The sequence below is a fragment of the Artemia sp. Qi Xiang Cuo genome, chromosome 15 (assembly GCF_049724085.1).
Source record: "Artemia sp. Qi Xiang Cuo chromosome 15, ASM4972408v1, whole genome shotgun sequence".
NCBI lineage: Eukaryota > Metazoa > Arthropoda > Branchiopoda > Anostraca > Artemiidae > Artemia > Artemia sp. Qi Xiang Cuo.
Window position 1 is genome coordinate 10,551,266 of NC_142808.1, and position 16,757 is coordinate 10,568,022.

Sequence of the window (16,757 nt, forward strand, 5' to 3'; positions counted from 1 at the left end):
AGGATCCACCAAAATCTAACTGTACAAGGTGGCATCTCTAAATTTCAGACAAAGACAGGACTTTCGAAATGGAGGGAAAGCTTTCAGAAGAGATCTCAATAGATGCCTCTCAAGCTTTCAGAAGAGATCTCAATAGACACCGCAATCACGTTTGAAATAACACCCCACTCACTATCACTGAGAGTGAGGTCCACTTTACCGAGATGCGAAAGCGAACTTGTTACCGACTCTTTAAAATCTTGTAGACCACGAAACATAATAAAAAGCGAATTCCATCTAGTAGTCACATCAGGTTTTAGTTTTCTGATGAAAACATTGTCAATAAAGATTTGAATCTGGCGTAACTTGTCAGTAGCTACGACACTACGTTTGGAAAAAGATGACAATATTTATAGCCTTTTGGACGAGTGGCAACAATTCAGCGGTCTCATTAATAGCGCACCCCCACAATCAAATTTAGAGTTTGGGTGAAGCACAAATAATAACGTACTCCACAGTAATCAGTAATCATTATCATATCGAGAAGCAGCACAACGTATCTCTTTTTTATTTGTTTAAGGGTTACTTTAGTTTTTACTATGTTACTTTAGTTTTTACTATGAGGTGTAATCGTCTCTTACTAGGTTGCTAGCTACCGCTGCAACCCGGATCATGCCAAGGGACGGTAAGTTTGCTAAATAAAGTTTTTGACAAGGTGGTTCTAATATTATACTTCAAGTTTTAATCTGAATTTTTTTTCAGGAATTATGGGATACTTTTTACAATGGGGCGTGATCGTCTCTTACTAGGTTGCCAGTTACCCCGTAAACCGGGTTATTGTAACTTATTGTATTACAAACTGGAAAATGCCTATGGCTTTTTCTTAATTGGAATCGTAAGAGACGAACTGGCTACAACCTATGATTATGACATCATAATATTAAAATATTGATTATAATCTTATTTTAGTTACTATGGGCTGGAAGTTGGTTCTTTGAAGTCAATTTTCAGGTTAAAGTCAATTTTCTTGATTTTCAAGCCAAATTATTTTTTTTGTTATTCAAGCGAAAGGACAGTAAGTTTGCTCTATAGAAGTTTTTGACAAGGCGGTTCTAGTAGTGTACTTCTTGTTTTAATCTTAATTTTTTTCAGGAGTTATATGCTACTTTAGTTTTTAGTATGGGGCATGATGGTGTCTTACTAGGTTGCTAGCTACCGCTGCAATCTGGTTTGCCTGCAACCTATTTAACTCGACTTTCATCGAGCTTTCCTTCCCCATAACTTACTGTTTTCTTACTTGTTAAACTATTGATAATAGTTTATTTTCTTATGGAATTAAATATTATTGAACAGTTCATGTTCAAGTCTCGTATTAAGTATCATAATCCTAAAAAAAAAATAAAACTAACTTAAAATATTCAGGTATTTTTTTAGCTTAAATTGAAAAATTAATATTATTGCCCATATACCATAAATATTTTTGCCATTTATAACTTTAGCGATTCGGAACTTAAAACACAATTTTTTTTATTTTTTACGTTACGTCAATCAGTGTTAAACATTATTACTTATGTCCTATTTTTTTAAATTCTTAACATTGTAACCATGAACTGTTTGATGAAAGAGCTGTCAAATCACAGTGTGTTTTCTCAAATTTTTAAGTTAGTTTAGCAAATCAACTAAGTCTAAAAATATTTTGAGAAAGTTTCGGTTTATTTAGTATTATTATTATTTTGGTTCTTTCAACAATGAAAATCTTTTCTCATGTGTATTTTATACGTTCTTTGGTTGTTTTACCATAAAAGAATTAACATCCTCTTAATAAACGATGACTTTTAAAAACGTTCAAAGAAAAATCTGCAACTACATAAAAGGACGTAGTAATCCTGAAATACTCGTAAGAGATATTACATCCAGTGATCCATCGATGCCAACTGATGAGGCAATGGCAGAAGTAGCTAAACTCACCTTTGACCAATTGACAGTATTTATCGTGATGAAAATTATTATGGAGAGAATACACGATCATCATATCATACATCGATCATATCATACAGAGAATACACGATCATCATCATATCATACGAATACATCATCATATCATAGTGCTTTAAAGGCAACAAAACTGCTTTTATATTTACTAGAAAACGGAAGCAATATGGTAATGAAACTATGTATCAATTCGTATTATGATCTGGTCATATGTGGTCTCACATTCAACTATAATCAATTTAAAAAAGTCAAGAGCGGTGTTCGAATAAAAAATTATGTTACCCCAGATTTAGAGCTTTGGAGGAACAAAATATTAAAAATGGTGTCTGATGAAAAAAAGGTAAAGGAAAATGAGAAAAAAGAAAGAGAGAAAGGTAAAGAGAAAACCCTTAATATAGGCTGGAAGATCAGTGAGGCTAGAACGTCAAACCAGGAGTACATACCAAAATATAGCTCCAAAAATATCAGAAGAAAGTTTAAAAATTTTCTAAGAAGCCATGATAATGTGGAAATAACAGTCAGGGAAGTAACTTCCAACGATCCATTTATGCCCACTAATGAGGCAATGGCAGAAGTAGCTAAACTAACCTTTGATGAATTAGCATCATATACGGTTATTGATATAATTTTGAATAGAATGCATGACAGTCCGAACTCCTATCTTCATGTTTTAAAGGCTACGATATTGTTATCATATTTATTAGAGAACGGAAGCAATAAGTTTGTGGAAACCTGCTTAGAATCATATTATAAGGAGATAAAAGCGGCTTGTCGGATGAGCCTTAGCCCACTTGATAAACTATTTAGGATAGATGATAAAAAATGTCAGATAGTTGAACAAGTTTTGTATTTATATCGAGAAAAAATAAAAAAACAACTGTCAGGCAAGGGAAACTCTGGTATTCATTCTAGTGTCAAAAACTCTACCACCTTGGTATTGCAACAGCAGAATTTGAATGCAAAGGACAAAAATGAATCCGTCCATGTTTTTCACACTGATAACTCCAAGCCATCGTCTTATATGCCGCAATATAGCTCCAAGAACATCAGAAGAATGTTTTTTCATTTGCTCGAAACCCGTAGTAATGTCGAACTGTTAGTTTGGGATCTTGTATCCAGCGATCTATGCATGCCAACTGATAAAGCAATGGAAGAAGTAGCTAAACTCACGTTTGATTATTTTGCGATTTCAAAGATTATGAAAGCAATCAACCATAAAATAAGAACAATATGCAAAAGATATAAAAAGCCTAATTGTAAATCAAGCGAATTCATCCCTCATTATTTAAAGACAACAAAATTAATCTGGTATTTATTGCAAAATGGAAGCAAAGAGTTTACAAAGCTGTTTTACTGAAAGTAGCCAAAACTTGGCTACTTTCTGCTATCTTAGGAAAGGGGTTAGATTAGGAAAATGAAACTTTCAGGGCTAGATTTATAGATGAGAGTAGTTATGCCCTGAGAAGGTATTTTGAAGTACCTATCTCCACTCCTCCTTCTAGAGGGCAGTGACCTTTAAAAATTATAGTGTTATAAAAGTGAAACCTTAGGACAGATTTTCTGCTTCAATGAAGTACAAGAAAACTGTTTTCAGCTTCACAGCTTTGGTCAATTCCAATTTATTAGGTTTCAAAGATCTGCAAATACATTTCCTAAATTTCAGAAAGAAACCATTGATTTGGCTTAAAATTCTACTCAAATAACAGGAATTGCATTTTCAGAACTAAAACCAGAGAAAAAGAAACTGAAAATTGAGGTAAATTGTTCTTTTGTCAAATTTTCAACAGGTTGGCCTGTCAGGTAGGCAATTTTTTATGACTTAGAAATCAGAAGAGGTTAAAATGGAAGCTTGGCAATACCTTCCAAGAGTTTGCAGTAAAGTTCTACAAAATCATATTATTGAGTTATGACTAGCCTAAAGTGAATGCACCATTCAATGCCTTTTTTTATGCTGATTACAAATATAATAATCATTTCTATTGGAAATGAATTTCGATCCTCCCCCTAACCTTCGGTTAGGGAGGGGGCTGAAATTCATTTCTGATAGAAATGATTATTATATTTGTAATCAGCATAAAAAAGGCATCAAATGGTATATTAACTTTAGTTGTTACTCAATAATATGATTTGGTAAATATTGACCAAAAGTTTTGTATTTCCAACTTAACCCCTTTCCAAGATAGTGAAAAGTTATTAAACTAGAATTGTATGATTAATTTTCTTAACATGTTTTTTTCTCAATAGGCTAGCCCAAATTGTTGGCTAATGCTCAATTCTATTGCTTCAACACAGGGACACCCCAAATCACAGTTTGTATCTTGTATTCATATGTTTCAATTATGGTACTGTACCTGTCTTGAGTCATACCATGGTTTGAGTCATTTCCTGTCCACTAACAATTTGAACACATCCACACTAGCCTAGGTCCTAGTAGGAGTCACTATACTTATGCTGAGAAAGTTCCATGAGCTGACAGCTCTATTGATACAGAAATTGATCTTTTTTTATCAAAAGACAGCTTTTGAGAATGACCTTGAGTTATTTTTGAATCCTAAGTTCAAGTTGCTTGATATTGGGGTGACTGTTGACATGATTCTGCTTGACTTTTCTAAAGCTTTTGACAAAGTGTGTCACAAGCAACTTAGAAGTAAATTACACGCAGTCAAGCTTAAAGAGAAATCCCTGCTCTCGATCCTTGATTTTCTTTATTTGTGATCTCATGTGTTCAGTTATTTGATGACTCTGGTAATTGTATTCTTTCTTCCTCTATGATCTCTATTTGTGATCTTTATTCTCTTTACGTGTGCAGTTATTTGATGACTCTGGTAATTGTATTCTTTCTTCCTCTATGCATGTTCTGAGTAGAGTTCCCCACAGAAGCATACTATTTAACTTAATATGCTTATTACCTTAAACATACTATTTCCACTCATTCCCCTAATGTCATCAGTCTTCTATATAAGGCACTTGTGCATCCTAAGCTTCAAGTAGTTGGAATGTCTCTTGCCTCACTTTATTTTAAAAAAGACATAAAAGTTCTTGAAGGTGTGAAGGGACATGCCACTAAAGTGATATCTTGCATGTGAGATCTGTCCTACACTGTAAGACTATCAAAGCTGAATCACTCTACACTTGTTTACAGGAGAAATAGAGAGGATGCCATTTTAGCCTTCAAGTTATTGAGGATTAATGCTCTCCCAGTATTATTCCCTAGAACTAGAGGTCATCACCTGAAACTTGTCTAGCAGTCTACAATATCTTAAGTCTGCTCTCAATTTTTTCATCATGCATTGTCAACAGTTGGAACAAACTGTCTAATGAAATAGTTACTGCTGAATCCATTCAAACAAATGCTTAGTGGTCCTCCAGGGAGTATAAACTCAATTGGGATGGTACTGAACATGGAAAAGCCCCTGGTCACTAATGAACTTTGTATACAACTTGAGTCATCATTCTGGAGCTCTACAAGGAGAAATCCTTAGATTGCTCCTGGCTGCAATTTAAAAAGCCCAGAAATACAGTTATTATCATTCAGGATGTGGTAAATTTTCTGATTAACTCACTAATGAGATAGCCAAGAAATTAACTCACTTGGATTCAGGATTTCATCCTGAATCTAAATATAATAGTCATTTGTTTCAGAAATGAACTTACCCTTACTAGATGTTTGGTTTAAATGAACCCTAGACACTACTAGATGGTGATCTTCATCACTTTGAGATGTGTTGATAATAGAGCTGGAAATTCAGCTGGTACTCCAAAATCTCTTTCTGCAAGGCTATTTGTAGGATCTGTGACTACACTCCATATTTTGCATGGGTTTTTGTTCCCAAGATGAATGGTTTTACATTTGTTTACATTGGAATTTTACATAGTTTGCATAATTTAATGATTTACATAGTCTACATAGTTTGCACTTTACTGATAAAATATAAATGTTCTTACTTTTATAAACTTTAAAAAATCAAATAATGCTAACATTTTGATTTCTAAATATCAGTATATGTATATTAAACTGACAATGCACATTCATTTGTATTTTTTCAGTTAAGTGCAAACTTTATTCTGACCTTGGGAAGGCATAGGGGTTTTGAGCCCTACTCATGTTAATTTCTGCTTGTTTTGAGTTTGACTTGGTTATTTATTGTAATTTCTGTTCATTTTGGGTTTCATTTATTTATTGTTGCTGATTTCTGGTAGTTTCATGCCTAGTAGATTATTTGATTTTGTTTTTGCTCATATTTGGTTTAATGGAGTTCTTTACTTTTCTTTGAAAAAATTATTTTGTGGAAAAAGTTTTTTAATTAATTTCTGTTTGTTTTATATTGACATAGTCTTTTCAGGGAAAAAGAAAATGATGCTTTAAATCTTTTTTTTTATGACTTTATAGTTTGGCCTGCTCTTTGTATGCTGGAGAAAAATTTTTTAACAACATACACCCTTTAAATGTGGACACAAATAGTACTGTTTAATTTAGTTTCATACCTCCTCTAGCTGACTTGAAATTGAAATCTTGATACCATTTGCAAAAAAAGTCTTGTTACTATCTTTGATAGCTTGGATTCACCTGCGCTGTTTTGATTTGGTTACATTTGAAGAGCAGAAGTAGCCCCAAAAGTTTGAACATAATACCCACAGTTGTTCTTGGGATACTGCTGAGATGCCTTATTGGAAATTACCATTAACAGTGTGCATTTTGCTTTAATGTTTTTAAAATTTAGTTTTTAAACATGTTGGGCAAATGGGAGGGTGGGTGTGGCAGGGAGACTAGTTGCCCTCTAATCACGTTTGACTATAAAAAAGGGCATTAGCCCTTTCTATTTTCAATTAGAAACTTTCTATTTTCAATTAGATACTTTGTATCAACTCCTTTGATACAAAGTGCCCTGGTCTAAACAAAAAATATATAATAATAATATGTTGTGCCCACATCAATCTTTACTATAAAAATGTAAAGCCTTCCAATTTTTGATATTAAAAAGGCTGAAAACATGGATTGGAACCTGATTTATTCAGTCTTTTTGTCTGCTAGAACTGCCCACATGCACAGTGACATGAAAAGGCAATAGAGCCTTAAATTTTCAATTGAATAAGCCCCATCCAAATTTTATACAACCACCCCTTCCATACAAATTGCCTCTGAGAAACAATAGTAATACTTAATATATACCATAGAAATTGTTTTTCCTTTCTGTAAACATGATTAGTTCTTCATTTAGATTTTTGTTTTTGGTGCAATACAAAAATCTGAAATATATATTTTTTCAGTAAAACTAAAAATTACACTCTAGCCCAGTGTCCTCAACCTATTTCCCTTAACAACACTAACAACTGCATCAAGTCACAGCAAAAATACAGGGGAGGGGGCAAGTACGTGTGTTAATTTTTTATGAAGATGGAAAAAAATATTTTTTAATGATATATATTGTGTCAGCCATTTCAAAATGCAAATACAAAATAATATATTTTCAAAATATAGGGGAGGGATAATTGCCCCTCCCTAACTCCCTAATTTATATGAAAATTAAAAAGAAATATACACTTAGCTTTTTGTTGCTATATTGATCAATCAAAATTTATTTGGCCAGTTTTGAGGCTAATTTAAGGGAAAAATTGCCACACACACACACACACACACATATATATATATATATATGTGTATATACGTGTATATACACCTGTGCATATATATATATATATATATATATATATATATATATATATATATATATATATATATATAGCTATATGCACCTATATATATCTACATATATATACATATATATATCCCATAGGTGATCACCATATATACGGGTGCATACGTACAGACTGAAAACTGCATTGCTTTCATACAGATTGTCGAGTTTCAAGAGCAGCTTCAAGTTTGTCATGTAGCGCCAAGTTGTCACATATGAGCGCGCCAGTGGTCATAGATCTGGCAATACTCCTATATAGATTACCACCAATGGAATAATATCATTTAGATAGCCATTAAATCCAAACATCGTTAAAAGTTTTAGAAACTAGGTCTTTGAGGATGATAACCTTCACAGAGCCCTCAAGGCAAGGACTGTAAGTTATGCCCTGGTGATATATAAGGTTTAAATTAAATTAAGCAATGTTGTAGAAACTTCAAAAATGGCTCATTCAAAAAGGTGCCCATTTTAATAGTCAAAAGTGACTGGAGGATAACTAACACGGCTCTCACACCCACCATTTCCCCAAACATATCCTATCAAAATTTTGAGATAGCCATTTTGTTCAAAGAAGTAAAAAAGTCTGGAAATTATGTTTTCAGGATGACACTTCCCCCACAGCCCTCAGGGCAAGAGTTGTAAGTTAAGTCCTGCAGGCATATAAATTTTTTTTATAGAAAGCATTGTTGTAGAAACTTGAAAAAGGGCTCATTCAATTGGAAATTGAAAGGGCTAGTGCCCTTTTTAATAGTCGAAAGTGATTGGAGGGCAAGTAACCCCCCTCTCACATGCATCCTTTCCCCAAACACATCCAATCAAAAATTTTGATGTGGACATTTTGTTCAATGTAGTTGAAAGGTCCGAAATTTATGTCTGAAAATGAAACTCCCCCCATAGCCCTCAGGGCAAGGGTTGTAAGTTTTGCCCTGGGGGCATACAAGGTTTTTATTGACAGCACTGTCATAAAAACTTCAAAAAGGGCTCATTCAGTTGGAAATTGAAAGGGCTAGTGCCATTTTTAATAGTCGAAAGTGATTGGAAGGCTTGACATTTTTGGCAGTATTAATTAAAAAAAACTATAGCATTAAAATTAACAAATCAGCATTGATAAATAAATGAACCCCCCCCCCCAAAAAAAAAACAAAAAAACAAAACAGAATTTAAAATAAATAACTGAGTCAAACTCAAAAAACCAAAAATTAACATGAGTTCAAGTTCAAGTTCTATTTATTTCCATAAATAACAATAACAAAAATAATATCCCAAAGGGCTCAATGGCCCATAATTTGGGAAACGACAAAGAATAAAAGACTAATATTAAATACTTGGCATAAACAATACTAAATAATGTCTAATTTATAAATCTATAAGGAAAAGAAGTCAACTCACTGACAGTCCACACGAAACAGCAGCCCTCCTATCACCCGACAATAAAAAAAAAAAAAAATTCTCTACATCATCAAGGATCCAATGCCAACAAAACATACACCCCCCCCCCAAAAAAAAAAACAACAACTAACAAACAAGCAAAAAACACCATACAACAACTATAAATTATTTAATATCTACCTTTAATTAGAAACTTTCCATCTGTCTTTTAAAGGAACCAAGTGTTTGTGACTGACGAATCTCAGCAGGAACCAAGTTCCAAGCACGTCCCACAGTCATGACCACACCAAAGTCTGAACGAACTGAGGGAGTAGCCGGAATCAGCACATCCTCCCAGTTTCAAACTGTGTACAAATTTACTTCCCCTACTAGCTTAAGTAGTCCAGAAAACCAAATGGGAGATCTCCATGGAAGAATTGATATGCAAACAAAGATAGAGATATAACATAAATATCTCTAATCTTAAGGAGGTCAACAGGAGTGTGTGTAGTTGACTGGAGAACTCTTGCCGCTTCCTCATGAAGAATATGAACAGGAGCAAGTACAGAAGAAAAATGTAGACATCCACACAGACAAACAGTAACATATATGAGGGAATATGAGAGAGAAATATAAAAGACGGAGTATAGGAAAAGGAAATAAACGCTTTAATCTACATATGATTCCAAGTCCATGGGAAATTTTCACTCTTATTGCTTGAACTTGCCACTTAAATGATAAATTTTCATCCAAAAGAACTCCCAGGAATTGCACATATCAATCCGGGGGGCAACTTATGGAGCCTTTTGGTGTAGGAAGCTCAGTAATTGTGGGGGAGCTCACACCTGTACGGGAAAAAATAAGAAGGTATGACTTTTTTACATTTAAAGCTAGTTGATTTATGTCAAACCAATTGACTATCTTCTCAGTCATTGCTGAAGCTTTAGAATAAGGGATGACTCATCTAGAGCTGCAGCACCTAGAGTAGTGTCATCTGCAAATGCTACCAGTTCTTCTTGGCTATCAGATGTGGACACTGACATAGTCTGAGAGTGACATTTTTGACACAATCCACAGCAAACATTGGGAATTGGGGTGTTAAGAAGTTGGTAGAGGTTGTTCAAATACATCAGGAAGAGGGTTGGCCCAAGAATAGAACCTTGGGGTACACTGTATTCAATTGGAACTTCCTTGTATGTTTCTTCCATGGCAATAGATCTGTCAGTAAGGTATGAATAGAACCAAGATAATGCTTCCCCACGCACACCGTGATGAGAAAGTTTACCAATGAGGATCTTGTGTGTAAGGCTGTCAAAAGCTTTCTTTACATCAAGAAAAATGGCTGCAGGAATAAGATTAGAATCTAAAGATTGTCGTATAAACTGGAGAAGTTTATTACAAGCATGTTCTGTAGAATATTTTGTGCAAAACCCAAACTGATGTTGATGGGAAAAAAATTTTGCTTCAAGAAATCTCACCAGACATTTGAGCATTGGCCTTTCAAATATCTTAGAGAACACTGACAAAAGAGATATTGGCCTATAGTTCCCAGGATTCTCACGGTCACCTCCTTTAAAGAGAGCTATCACATGCGACAATTTAAGATGTTGAGGAAATACTCCTAGTTGAAATGACCCATTAATCAAATGGCAAAGTGGGGTGATAATCAATGGAAGGATATGTTTGATTACTTTAGCAGAAATTTTGTCAAAACCTGTTGAAGAATTCTTTAAAGACAAAACAATATTTGTAATTTCCTGCACTGTAACGTCCTCAAGAACCATTGATTTCAAGCACGGGGGGCCTAGGAACTGCTTCCAAGTCTGTGACACTGAGCAGTGGGAAACGCTATTAGGAGTTGATTTCCATATCTCTGCAAAGAATTTGTTCATATGATGTTGTACTTGCCCTTTTTCTGTGATAAGTTGATTGTCTACCATAAGAGACTCTTGGAGACCTTCTAGTTTTTTGGATGGCCAACTAACTTCCATAATCACATCCCATGTCTTCTTTATATTTTTGCTGCAATCATCAAGTCTCTTTATAAAATATACTGTTTTAGCTCTCTGAATAATTGATTTTGGCATATTATGGTACAACCTAAATGCTTCTAATTTAGCATCACTTGGTCTGTTTTTGTACTCTTTCCAAAGGTTCTGCTTCCTATTTATTGACTTGAGGACTCCTGATGTTAGCCAAGGAGCTATGGGCGTTGATCTTATTGATCGAGGATTCCTTAAAGGAGCTTGTAGACAATAAGCCGAGAATTTTTCCTTAGCAGTGTCATAACACTGGCCAGCTCCAGCTCCACTGGTGAGCAACAGAATCCTGGTGTATCCTGGGGGACTAATCTTTGTGGATTTTGGAGGATTGGAAACAAGGCTGCAACTGGCAAATGGTCGAAAGTATCAGAAAGCAGTACCTTGTTCTTAATGGAATGTAGTGATGAAAAAATATTGTCAATTAATGTTGGTGTCTGGTTAGAAATCCTTGTCGGTATGTTTATAATAGGAGCTAATCCATACGAAATTAGTAAAGACAAAAGATCAGAAGCCTGTATAGATGACGGTTCTGCAAGGTCAAGGTTAAAGTCGCCCATCAATACAACCTCGGATTTTTCAGCAAAAACTTTTCCAAGAACATCTTCTAATGTTTCCATAAATTGAGTGATAGACCCACTTGGAGAACGATATACTTCGCCTATTATTACCTTTCCTTAGCATTGATTGGGACTTCTATGAAAAGTGACTCAAATACCTTTTCATTATTTGTACATAAATCTTGTCTTAGTACAGCCTGAAAATTTTTTCAGATGTAAAATCCAAGTCCACCTTTTTGGGCCGTCTTACGGTTAAGAAATATCGACATATAACCAGGAATATCCAAAAGTACCTGATTTTTTTGGCTCAAAAATGTTTCACATAGACCAATAATTGCAGGGCACGAATTCCTACATAATAATTGAATATCATCAAACGAGGAATTTAGGCCCTGAACGTTAGATGCACAACCGGGAATGCATCACCCCACCGAGCTCTAGAGTCCCAAAATCTCAGCTCCTCCACAGACACACTATCAATAATATTCTCAAAATTTTCATATAAATTTATATTGGGGGCTTTACCAACCAGATTATTTATAATTTCATTAAAATTAACTCCCATATTCATAATCATTTATTTTCCCTAGTGTTATGTTAGCGTTGATCAGTCTCAACCATAATTACTTACCGATGCAGGTGACAGAGAGCCATGCTGTAGTCACGTGAACACCAGCGACGCCAATCTCCTAATCCGAATTAAAAAGGCTGTGACACGAACTTGATTATTTTGCTCTGAAACAAAAAAAAATAACAAGTAAAATAGCACAGGAAGGTGTAAATACTGAGGGTAAAGAAAGACAAATAAAAGGGAAAAATAAAAAAGACAAATAACATTAACAAACAGCACATTTTTTGAAGATATAATATATTAAGCGGAAGCGAGCACTCACTAATAATCATGCGTCAGAATCGAAATCAGAATTGGCCCAGGGGGAAACTAGGGTAAGCGGGTTGTAGCATGTTTCATCAACCTTGATCCAATTAGAACTAGAAGTCTTTTTAGATTCTAGACATAACCTAGTCCCCTTCTGAACCACTTTGGTATGAGACACTGTATCGGAGGCAACTTTACAATTTCTTAAATTATAAGCTGTACTCAAAAGTTCTTTCCGATGTTTAGCCAACTCGAATGGAAGGTCAATACTGACGCTTTCCCCTGTATTTCTTAGATTACCAACACAAGCCATAATATTGTCCTTATGTCGAAGATTTAGAACAGATACAAAAATAGGGTCCGATGCCGGACGCGAGTTTTGTTTCCTGGGACTTTTTAGCCTTGCTTCTAAGTCTATAGATGGCCGTGAACTTAATGTCCCTGCAGTTCCGTACCGACATTTCTGACAAAAAATCATTAACGGTTTCTTCAATATCTTCATATTTCTTGTTAGGAATTCCATGGATAAGAAAATTCTTGCGTTTAACATACAATCCTGTTCTTAAAACCTTGTTTTTAACTGCCACAAGAGCAGATTTCAAGCCAGTGTTCTCTTGTTTCAACGCTGCATTCTCCGTACGAAGATTTTCTACCAGTTGCTTTATGTTGTCCATACGCTCATCAAAATACTTTTTCGTGAGAGACATCGCTAATTATATTGTATCGGTAATGAATATTTCGCTAAATATACAGTACGCTCGCTTCTTTCCTCGACTCATCAAAATGACATTTCAAAGAAACTTACGAGCGTGGGCCCCTTTCTTCATAAAATCCAAATATGAGGGGCCCCTCATGTTTATGCAGTAATTGATTAGTACAGTAATTGATATCAGTGCAGTAATTGTATGAATGAATGAATGGTTTTCATTTCCCATCATAAATAACACAAGGTTACACAACGGAGTAATAAAAAAAAGAAAAAAAAAGAGAAAAAGAAAACGCAATAAGAGAAACAACAAGACTTCAATAACAATCTATATACAGCATACTAAACTTGTAATCAAACTAGCCTACGATAGCTCGGTACATATCATGATCAGGATTGAGCGAACGCCAAAATCGGACGATTCGCTCAGTACCTGCAGTAGTCGGGTCCGCAACGCTGTAATTTTTCGAAACTCTTGAATTTCTCTTCCATGGCGTAACACTTAACAGATATTTCACATACTTATAGTAAACCCGACGGACTGAGCGCTTATCTAATTCGGTGAAAAGAGACCAAAACGGCGAGAGTGACAGAACATGCGGGATAACGAACACGGAATAAAGCTTTCCGAGTATATGGCGGTTATACATACGTTTGCAGGGCAAGAGTAGTCCGTATGCTTTGCGTGCCTTTTCTGAAAAATGCTCAACCAGTGCTTCACGAGTAAACCGCAGATCTGAAGCGATCGGCAGTCCAAGGTAAGTGAGAGATGGCTTTGAGCTCATCACAGTATCGCCTAGGAGCACGCTAAACGGGCTCGAATCTTTCACGTTGCGACGAAAAACAACTACTTCACTTTTGGCAGCGTTAAAAGCTAGTCCAATCTTAGCATATTCATTACTCAATATATTGTAATTATCCCCAACCCTTGAAACAGACCTACTTGCGTTAAGTATATCATCAGCGTAATTAATGAGCGACACGTCTATACCTAGATATATGCAGCACGTTTTGGCAGATTCTTGAGGGACAATAATACTGTTGTTGTATAGGGGAGGGGAAGTAATGGAGCCTTGCCGGATACCTTTACGGACAGGTATAACTACGTTGGATACCACAATACCGCGATGAGAGGGGACTTTAATCTTCATCTCAGTCTCCTATACATGCTCCTCCATGCAACGACAACCGATCAGTTAACTCCGTGTTTACAAGCAGAACTAAGTATGTGTGCCTGGATACCGGAGTCGAATGCTCTACGCACATCGTGGCTTGCTAGAACAAATGTATGATTATTATCGTGAGCACTGAGCAAAAGATTAGCTATCAACGAATGAACATGCTCGCGACTGGTACCACTCTTAAACCCGAATTGCGAATCGGGAGTATAACAAGCTTTACTTAGGTCACCAAAAACAAGCATTTCCATGAGTTTGCAGAATACCGGCGCAACAGTTATGGGGCGGTATGATGAACAGTTCCTGGGATCATTCCCTTTTTTGGGAACTGGTGTAACGACGCCAACACAGAAAACATCGGGAACAAGACCGCAGTTAAAGATCAACTGGTACATAAGAGCAAGGGGATTTAACACACTGTCACCCCCAATAGCCAGTTGCATTCCACAAATATTATCATCACCTTGAGAATACTTCTTTTTGAGTTTAGAAAGCATATGACGGATGCTAGAGACAGTAACAACGAACCCAACACTTCGTTCATTTGACGCTAGGAGGGAGTCGAGCTCTTTTTCGAACTCTTCCTCGAGAGCCTTGTTCGGCGGTGAGAATTCGGCGGTGAAATATTTATTCCAGTCACTTTTCCAGTCACTTCCAGTCATTTATTGTGCATATACAACTGAATTTCACAGTTGAGAACTATCACGAAGTATAAGTGATGTCTTGCCTCGACAAGCCTTATGCCTTCCCAAGGCCAGAACACAATTTGCACTTTACTGAAAAAATATAAATGTTCTTACTTTTATAACTTTAATAAATCAAATAATGTTAACATTTTGATTACTAAATACCAGTATATGTACATTAAACTGACAATGCACATTCATTTGTATTTATTTTCAGTAAATGTAAATTATGCTCTGGCCTTGGGAAGGTATAGGGGTTTTGAGCCCTACTCATGTTAATTTCTGCTCGTTTTGAGTTTTACTTGGTTATTTATTGTAATTTCTGTTCATTTTGGGTTTCATTTATTTATTGATGCTGCTTTCTGGTAGTTTCATACTTGATAGTTTATTGGATTTTATTTTTACTCATTTTTGGTTTAATGGAGTTCTTTTCTTTTCTTTGAAAAACTTATTTTGTGGAAAAAGTTTTTTAATTAATTTCTGTATGTTTTATATTGACATAGTCTTTTCAGGGAAAAAGAAAATAATACTTTAAATCTTTCGTTTTTTTAAGACTTTATAGTTTGGCCTGCTATTTGTATGCTGGAGAAAAATTTTCAGCAATTTTTAGCAACATACACCCTTTAAATGTGGACACAAATAGTAGTGTTTACTTTAGTTTCATACGTCCTCTACCTGACCTGAAATAGAAAACTTGATACCATTTGCAAAAAAAAAAATCTTTTTACTTTCTTTGTTAGCTTGGATACACTTACGCTATTTTGATTTGGTTAAATTTTAAGAGGAGAAGTAGCCCCGAAAGTTTGAACATAATACCCTCAGTCGTTCTTGGCTGCTGAGATGCCTTATTGGGAATTACCAATAACACTGCATTTTGCTTTAATCTTAAGGGAACATTTAGTTTTTAAACATGTTGGGCAAATGGGAGGGTGGGTGTGGCAGGGGGACTAGTTGCCCTCTAATCATGTTTGACTATAAAAAAAGTGCATTAGCCCTTTCTATTTTCAATTGAATGAGCCCTTTTTGAAGTTCCTACAACAACTCCTTTGAATTTGTGCCCTGGCCGAAAAAAAAAAATGTGCTGTGCCCACGTCAATCTTTACTATAAAAATGTAAAGCCTTCTAATTTTCCGCTATTAAAAAGGGAACTAGCCCTTTCAATTTCCAATCAAATGAGCCTATTTTGAGTTTCTATGAGAATGCTTACTATAAACACCTTATATGCCACCAGGACATAAATTACAACCGTTGCCCAGAGGCTTGTGAGGGGTTGTTGTCCTCAAAGACGTAATTTCCAGAGCTTTCAACTACGCTAAACAAAAGAGCTATCTCAAAATTTTGATTGGATGTGTTATGGGAAATGAGAGGGGTGGGTGTGAGGTGGGCATGAGAGGGGTGTTGGTTGCTCTCCAATCACTTTCAACTATTAAGAAAGGCACTAGCCATTTCAATTACCAATTGAATGAACCCTTTTGAAGTTTCAATAACAACCTTATATGCCCCCAGGACATGACTTACAACAATTGACCTGAGGATGGGGTGGGGGTGTGGTTTCATCCTCAAAAACCTAATTTCCAGAACTTTCAACAACGTTGAAGAAAAATTGCTATCTCAAAATTTTTATTGGATGTGTTTACGCAAATGGTGGCGTGAGAGGGGGGTTAGTTGCTCTCCAA

At 35.5% G+C, this 16,757-nt stretch overlaps 1 protein-coding gene across 1 annotated transcript; it reads right to left on the bottom strand.

The window, feature by feature from the left end:
* Positions 1-13,576: 13,576 nt before the first annotated feature.
* On the bottom strand, positions 13,577-14,368 carry LOC148943317 (uncharacterized). The gene has a single exon (XM_089101096.1). The coding sequence runs from the start codon at positions 14,366-14,368 to the stop codon at positions 13,577-13,579; it is 792 nt and encodes a 263-aa protein (XP_088957222.1).
* Positions 14,369-16,757: the final 2,389 nt, after the last annotated feature.